General features: G+C 27.2%; 1 protein-coding gene across 1 annotated transcript; it reads right to left on the minus strand.

The window, feature by feature from the left end:
• Positions 1-2,869: 2,869 nt before the first annotated feature.
• On the minus strand, positions 2,870-8,536 carry LOC100165526 (zinc finger matrin-type protein CG9776). The gene is made up of 8 exons (XM_001942552.4): positions 8,452-8,536; positions 7,944-8,128; positions 7,704-7,814; positions 7,206-7,595; positions 6,991-7,090; positions 6,536-6,654; positions 4,768-5,535; positions 2,870-3,783 (listed from the first exon to the last, which is right to left on the minus strand). The coding sequence occupies exons 2-8, from the start codon at positions 8,082-8,084 to the stop codon at positions 3,199-3,201; spliced, it is 2,214 nt and encodes a 737-aa protein (XP_001942587.2). The 5' UTR covers positions 8,085-8,128; positions 8,452-8,536; the 3' UTR covers positions 2,870-3,198.

Here is an 8,536-nt window from a genome sequence, read left to right on the forward strand (position 1 = left end):
CCATATTTTATATAAATCAAAAGTTCATTGGTAACAATATTATTCTATTGCACACATAAGCGTGCGCAGGTCTTCTTGGCAGGGGAGGCAATACCTCAGCTAAGAAGGTCCAGACTACAAACACCTCTCCCGATTTTTCCCCAGCTTGATATGAGACAACGATAATTTAGATAAATATTCACACAAAATTAAGTATATGGTTCTATTAAACCGTGATATTGTTCTATACGGTTAAGAGTTCGGTTAAACATAAAATGACCAAAAGAGTTTTCAATAAGTCCTTTTTAATAATATCTTTGACAATCAAGAACACATATAAAAAATTATTAAGAATGTATAATAAAAAAAATGTTGGCAAGTGGGTGTCGCTCTTCTGTACAGTAGGTTACAAGTGGATCACTGTATCGGTTGTTGTTAAATTCGAATTTCAACTAAATAAGAAAATCGCTACATGAGAAATCGAGTGAATATCCAATGTTGTAAAAATATGAACTTCAAACGCTCATAACAATTTAATTTGATTTGTTTGTAGACATTTTGTTTTCTTTGAAAAAGGTAGAAAAACTTATGAGGAATCTTGTATTACATTTTCAAATCTTAGATTTAAATAGAAAATTGTGACTATAGATTTTCAATATTTTTCATCTGTCTTTAAAATATTATATTATGAGCCTTCTATTAAATTTCAAGTGTTTTTCGTTTGTCGATTTTAATATTATTAAATATTTAGGTACTATTTTCAAATAGCATACCAGTATACCATTGACATAATATTATTATTATTATTTAAATATGTATTATAAAAAATTGGTAGGTATTAATGTATAAGATCTTGGGGAAGCGAAAATTCTCGCAGCGGAGGCAGCTGCCTCCCCTGTGCGCACGCTTATGATTGCACATTAGTCCCTAAATAAGAAAGACAATACATAATGTCTAACAACTGATCAAAATATCTGGCTAAATAATTATAGCTCAGCTTCCTGTAAAATATTATACTTTTAACTTTCAATTGATTGATAACAACTGAGGCAGAATCTATATCAGAAGATATTTTGGTTGGAATCTATAATTATTCAATACATTTTGCAAGGGCGTTTTAATAACTTAAAATAAAATAAACGTTTGAAAGCAACCTAGTTATAAAATAAATATTTAAGTAAGTGCAATGTAAAAAAAGTAAAAATTCAAGCAATTGAATTAATAGTTTATGCATTACCACGGGAGTTGAAAGAAGCATAAAAAAGATACTTATGAACAATTATTAATGTAAATGTTAATCACTAAACTTTAGTCATCGGCTATAGCTTATACTTCATTGAAATGTTAAAGCAGCAAACAGCATAGCTTTTTCAGTTTTCTTCGAAAGAATTTTGTCTGATTAGGGTCATAAACAATAGGTACTAGAGCTTTTATTTCCTTTCTACACGTCAGTGGTTAACTCTGTGTAAAATCAGCATAGCGCCATGCTAATGTATTTTTACTAATTGGTTATTTTGGTACTTTTTTTTAGGACATTGGTAAGGATAGTCCTTTATTGTCAGAGTGCACGAATCCAACCTATAACAATCTTTTGTTGTTTGGTGATATTTTAGATTTATTCATCATAATATTCTATAGTATACAATTGCCAATTATTTATATTCTGTGGTTATAATCTTGTGAAATTATTATGTCTGTTTAACTAACAATTGTTCACATTAGGGACTAAGGGCTTGTTTTACAATCATAGTTTAAACCTCGGTTAAGCCTAACGCACTGATTTTACCAGCCGAATTCGGTGGTTTAACCTTAGTTCAACGATTGTAATACGGGCACTAAACCCCACAAACATCTCCTATATGGCTATATATTTATCATGCAGGGCACCTGGAACATATTTTGTTTGTATTATAAAGTATACCTAAATGTTATGTGATGTAAAATATATATACTTTTTTCTTTTAAATATTTAATTTGGAATACCTATGTTAGGTATATTGTAATTTTTATTATGTGTTTATATTGCTTCTAAAAAATGTGCTCCACTGAGTAGGTAGGACTATTCAGCTATTTCAGCCTCCACATATTTATAACAATCTATTTGCACCAATCAGTCTTGTAAAGAATAATTTTATTTTGTATTATAATAAATGAGTAGGTATAAGATATATTCTGAATACATAATTGATTACATTTAGAATATGTTTTTGCGCTTGTAATGGTTGGAATCATATTTAATTTAAAGTGAAATACTATTGTTAATGATTTATAATGTGCCCGATTTCTAATTCGAAAATGTGTGATATCATAAATTTAAAACCATTTTTATAGTTCAAAAAAAGCATTTATAAAAAATACAAACTAATTAGTCAGAACACCTGATCAAATAAAAAAAATTAATATTTTTTATAAATAAAGCCTGCAAAAAATAAAATATTCAAAATAAATATTATGAAGATGTTAAATAAAAAGTAAATATATTTAAAAATATGTTAGGATGATAGTAGTTTTGTACATATTATCCTCATGGGAATTCTTTTATCCTGGAGTAACACAACTTGTGACTTTTAAAATTGTATACTAGTTTACTGTTTTTTTTTTGATATTTATTCAAATACTACAATCAGTAGGGCCGGATTAACACGGGTGCAAAAGGAGCTTTAGCATCAGGGCAGCATTTTTCACATACTCATATATAGTTATATACAAGAAATATAACATGTTGTTTTAATGTCGGAAAAGAGTACCAAATATAATATATTGCTTCAGGGTAGCTCTGAAAATTTGGAAAATTGATACTTAACTTGAACCTGTTTACAACTCCAAAAAATTGGCTTAACTAATAAACCTTGTTATGGTAAAATATTATACATAGCTTCTCCACGCCGCATAGAATTTAAAATGAAAATTCATTTTTTTATTTGTTGTAAATAATACATATTAAACAACATTTAATGACCAAATTAATACATCAAATGATGTATCAACAATTGGGATAATAGCACTCAATTTAATTTTACCATTTCCAACGATACCTATTAATCATTAATTATGTGTAAATTATTATTTTTATAATATTTATAAACATACTTTTACATTTAAAATTTGTTCAAGCAAAATATAAGTAAAACTATTTAGAAAGGTAGTTTTAAAATTAAAATTTATATATAATACATGTATATACATAAAGGAACTGTCACATAATAAAATCGATAATTTTCAATAATATTGTGCAGCCATATCTTCTGCATCAATACCAAGCATAGCAAGTTCATCCCCATCAGATTCATTGCCATTTGATTTCTTATTATTTTCTTCTTTAGGCCCCTGAATAATCGGGTCTTCTAATTTATCGTCATCATCTTCGTCATAATCATCTTTAGTAACTTCTCCTTCTTTACCCATAATTTTCTTCATATGTCTACGTTTTCGTTGAGATGGGGCATTTTTCTTTTTCTTTCTTTCAGGCGAAATACTTAAATTATTTGCTACACCATATGGCATATTGTAATGTTGATGAATTAATGGATTATGAACTTGAGGATTAATTGGTGTGTTTATAGATGGTACTACCGAAGAAGTTTCACTGCAAGGAAAAATCATATTCAATGCAGTACTTAAATCTTGAGGTAATGTATTAGGAGTATGTGGTTGAGGTTGACTATACATCTGATGTATTTGATTTCCTGATTGTGAACGGTTCAGTTGTGTTTCAATTGAATCAGTTTCTGAATTTACAATACCATCATTATTTTCATTATCATCATCTATATCCATGTCAACAGGTAATATATGCTTTTCGATCTGAAATAATTTTTATACATATTTAAAAATGTCAACAATTTTATATTATATTCAATAAAAAATATTCAACTTGTGTCTACTGATTTTGCAGATTGTCCACTGTCTAGAAGTGAAAAACTAAAAAAAGAGTTATGATGTAGGGTGCTAATACAGTGTGTAGTCTTGTGCCTCGATAGGACAACCTACTCGCGGTTTACCTGTATACATATACCAATATCACAACATAAAAATCCATATCGCTTAGGTAAGAATGTTAAAATATAACCCATGGAACCACTAGAAATCATGGCTGAAGATTTGAGTCACTGTATTTTTGGCCCCAAATAAGGATCTGACCAGATATTTTTTTGTTCTTATGGTTGGATAAAAATACATAAATTCATATTTTTCAATAAACAAGTGCAGCAGGGTCTGTGATAGATGTGTAGCTAGATTTCAGGAGAATGTTATTGGTTATTCCCACTTTATCCTAAACTACCAGCATCACTTTTTCAAACTGATTACCACAAGACACATCTTGAAGATAATGATCACAGTGAAGGGCACAGATCGAAAGCTGCTTTAATCACATCTTAACTACTAGTGTTGGAAAGTTTTAAGAAACGACTACGGCAAAGAATTCTTGAAAGTGAGCGTATAGCTAATATATATTTCCTTTGTATTTACTATGGTAAATTTAGTGATAAACACTATACTGTATTAGCATTAAGTATGCATTATAGAATATTACCATTTTTGATCGTATACTATGATTTAAAATTTTAACTTGTTTAACATGTTTGGAAAATAATTTAGTGGTTGACCATTTGTAGATTTCAGATTTTAATATTAATGCTATTGTCTAATTTGAATAAATTAGTTAAATATTCCATAATAAAAGAAAATACATTTTTAATCATCTAAAACAGTACAGTATCTAAATTGATAAATTCTTAGTATGATTTATTTTGATTTTTTATGAGTCAAATTATTTGGTTACTTTACCTTTTTTTCATTTGCTGCAGTGATCATTTTTTCAATTAACATTTTTTGAATAGCCACAGATTCCATCAAGTTTTCTTTAGGTTCATTAGTTGTACTTTCAACAGTAAAATTGGGTATATCTTTAGTAGATGAATTTGATTTTTTACTAATTGGCTTTGCAAATGGCATTTTTCCAATAAAAGGTAATTTTATTCTGCTAGTACGGTGAGATAAATTAAAACTTTCATCTTTTTTTTCACACACAATTGGTGGAGGCTTTGGTTCTTCAAGTCGTTGCTTTTTTACTACATGCACATTAGATTGGTTAGATCTACGGGATTCTTCAATTTCATCAGATTTATTTTTATGCAATCTGTCTTTAGATTTCTGCACAGATTCCTTTAAAGTAATCATACTTTTTTCTACAGGTAAATCAACTGGTTTCATCCAATCTGATAAAGATACATTATTTGTATCATTAATCTCTTTGTCAGGACTTAACTGACTTTTTAAATCTGTGGGTTTTCGACTTAATTCTTTTTTATATTTATCTCGATCTCTTTCTCTATCTCTATCTCTTTCACGTAATTTTTCTTTTTCCCTCTCTTTTCTAGGCTCTTTCTCAAAAAAAGACTTCTCAATCTTGGGTTCAGAAATGTATTCTTTAGATTTATTTTCTTTAATTGGATCTTGTTTAATTGTACTTGCTTGTGATAAGGACTTTTCAAACGCCCGAGTTCTTTTTGTAAGCCAATCAATTTCCCAATTTGGCTGCTTTGCTATAAGTTCCTAACAAAATAAAATAATAAATTATTTTTTTTTTACTTTAAAGATTTTATTATTTAGCATTATTTTTAATATACAATCATTACTAAAACCAAAACCTTAACTATAAAAACTAATATTCTACTACACTATAAACATTAGATTAAGAAAACAAGCTACCTAATAAGTAATAATTAGAATAACTTTTAAACTAATTTAAAACTAATTTCCATTATTAGAAGATTAATTTTTGTTATAATATCAATGATATTATAAATTAGCTATCCTGCCTAATTATAAATATTAGACCATAATAATCAAATTTGTTATAATATTATTAGCATAGTTAAAACAAGACAATTTCATTAGACAAGACTATGAGTCAAATAAGTTAGGGCATAGAGAAGACATCTCAGATTTAGATGAAGGAAAAAGTACCATATTTTCTCACTTAATACAACTTACAATTTTCTACAGACTCCATATGGAAAATTCTTACTCACAAATTGTGTTAATCTCATTCGTTTTTATCAACCAACCACAACAAAAATTGATAACCAGATTACAGTAATTTCACTGTTGAAACACCACAGTAATAACACATATAAAATACTAAAATTCCAAGTACAAAGTTTACACTAAATGGCAAGTATCAAAAATGTAAATTTACCATACTTTCATCTATTTTAACAGTTGACATATCACGAATATCCATTCTGTATATCACAAAATATAAATATGCGTTATTTAATAACTATGTATAAACAAATGTACTGTTTTAATGATTATTTAACTAATGTCTTAGGGCAGGGCATTAATTGTCCTAGTCTGCCTCTCTCCCAAATGACTATCACCCTATTGGGTGATGGAATGATCTATTTAACAATTAAAACAAAAATAATACTGAGAATTAAATAGTTAAGCATAAAAAAATATATAGTTATATGGGACTTATAAGTGGTCAAGGTTTTAGTTCTGCTTATGATTATAGTTTATAGAATTATAAAATATATAATTTAACTACCGCATATAAATCATTATGTTGTTTAGATTTAAAATGTGCTGAAGCGCAATGAAGATCTCCAATCCAAGTGTCACACAGTTTGCAATACCAAGCTTGAGTTCCAATAAAAAACTCCAAACCTATAAAATATATAAATAATACAATTAACATGCCAATAATTCTAAATGTATTAATATGATGATGAAGTATTGGTAAAGAATTTAATACTTTATTCTTGTTCTATATCATTGTATGACAAATACTATTTTTCATCATTTAATTTGTATGAATAAATTATTATTTTTGGTATTAATAAATTAATTATTAAAATGGCACCACTTAAAAATTTAAACTTAACATTGATCAAATTGATCTAGAAGTTTTCAGTTTAAACACTATGTACAAATTATTTTGTTTGATGGTTTCATTCTTCATACTGCATAATTATCAACTCAGAACAGTCATAAAACACCTACCTTTGATAGGTACTCGTTTATTTGGTAGTTCAGGATTTTTTTCAGGTTGAGTAGGTTCAGTTTGTGTATCATGCCATGGTAATTCAACAACATTTAATTCCTATATACAATGAATATTTGATATATTATTATTTTATTTTATATTAAAAAAATTATTTTACTAAAATAAAATACTATAAAATATTATTAATATTATTTAAAAAAATGTTACAAACCTCCAAAGTTTTGGTATGGGATTCACTGTGCAAATGTGTTAAATATTCTTTTGCAGTTTTTGGAAAAATATTACATGGCTGACACCAATGAATGCATGAATCACAGTAAACATGATTGAATTGAGGTAGTTTCTCATTACGTTTTGTTTTTTTACTGGTATCAATTAACTCTTTAGATTTGTATGATTTCTTAGAATCAGTTTCTTCTTCTGAAGAAGAATGTACTTTCGAAGATTTTTTTGATTTATTGGATTTATTAGATTTATTCCTTTTTTTTTTTAGTTCCAATGAAGATGAAGAAGTACTGCGATGTCGATTCTTACGTATATTAGAAACTTCATCTTGTTGTACAGTTTCTGTAGGGGTTTTCACATACTCAGATTCTGTTGTCTAAAAAAAAATAAGTTAATTAAATATCAAATTAAATACCGGGTGATTCTTTTATCATAGATTCTATGATAAAAGAATCACCCAGTATACTGTATTAATAGTAATTACTATTTTTTTCGGTTCGACTTTTTTAATTTCTTTTATTGAGTCTTTTGGAATCATTGTATTTAATACTTCAAGAATATTATTTACACCCTTAATTTTTCCATTTACATCATCCTAAGAAAGAAGGTACATATAATATTGTTATACATCAGTCAGCGCATTACAAATAATATCGTTGAATTTAATGTTACATAATATTATGCATTCCAAACGTGCTATTTAAATTAAAAAATTAAATAATACCTGTGCTTTTCTATTTTTTTTTAATTCATTATTACGACGACCATCTGTATTATCCAACTTAAATGTGTCATACTGAATTTGTAATGTCTCAAGTTCTTTTTTTAAACTAAACAGTTTTGTAGCATATGTTTCACGTTGCATTTCAAAAATGCTATCCTGAGAACTTTTAGTTTGTGTATCTGGTACTATAGTCAAAATAATCAGTAAAGAATATTATTACTTAATTTCTAACAATACCTATGTCTGTTTATTATTATTATTATTATTATTATAATTATGTCACTAATTAATAAAATATATAATAGTACTATATTTTGTATACTTTATATAACAGTACTTAAGTTTGTTATTTATTAGTAGACATTTCTGTAATTTAAGTTATAGTAGTATTATAACTAATATAAATAAATTATTAATTGATATAAATTAACTTTATAATTTAATGGGATAAAGTGCCACAGTAAAAGAATATAAATTAATATTAGTTTTATTAAAACCGCAATCATACCTGGTGTAATCGATGTTATGTTAGGAGGGGGTTTTGTTATATCTACAACATTTTTCAGATCTATATTATACAATCCCTTGATTGG

Source organism: Acyrthosiphon pisum, chromosome A1 (genome assembly GCF_005508785.2).
Source record: "Acyrthosiphon pisum isolate AL4f chromosome A1, pea_aphid_22Mar2018_4r6ur, whole genome shotgun sequence".
Taxonomy (NCBI): Eukaryota; Metazoa; Arthropoda; class Insecta; order Hemiptera; family Aphididae; genus Acyrthosiphon; species Acyrthosiphon pisum.

Coding starts and splice junctions, on each gene's coding strand:
- LOC100165526 (XM_001942552.4), bottom strand. CDS start 8,084: ATGCAACGTGAAACATATGCTACAAAACTGTTTAGTTTAAAAAAAGAA. Junction 7,815..7,943: donor AAAAAAATAGAAAAGCACAG/GTATTATTTAAT, acceptor CTTCTTTCTTAG/GATGATGTAAATGGAAAAAT. Junction 3,784..4,767: donor CTGCAGCAAATGAAAAAAAG/GTAAAGTAACCA, acceptor AAATTATTTCAG/ATCGAAAAGCATATATTACC.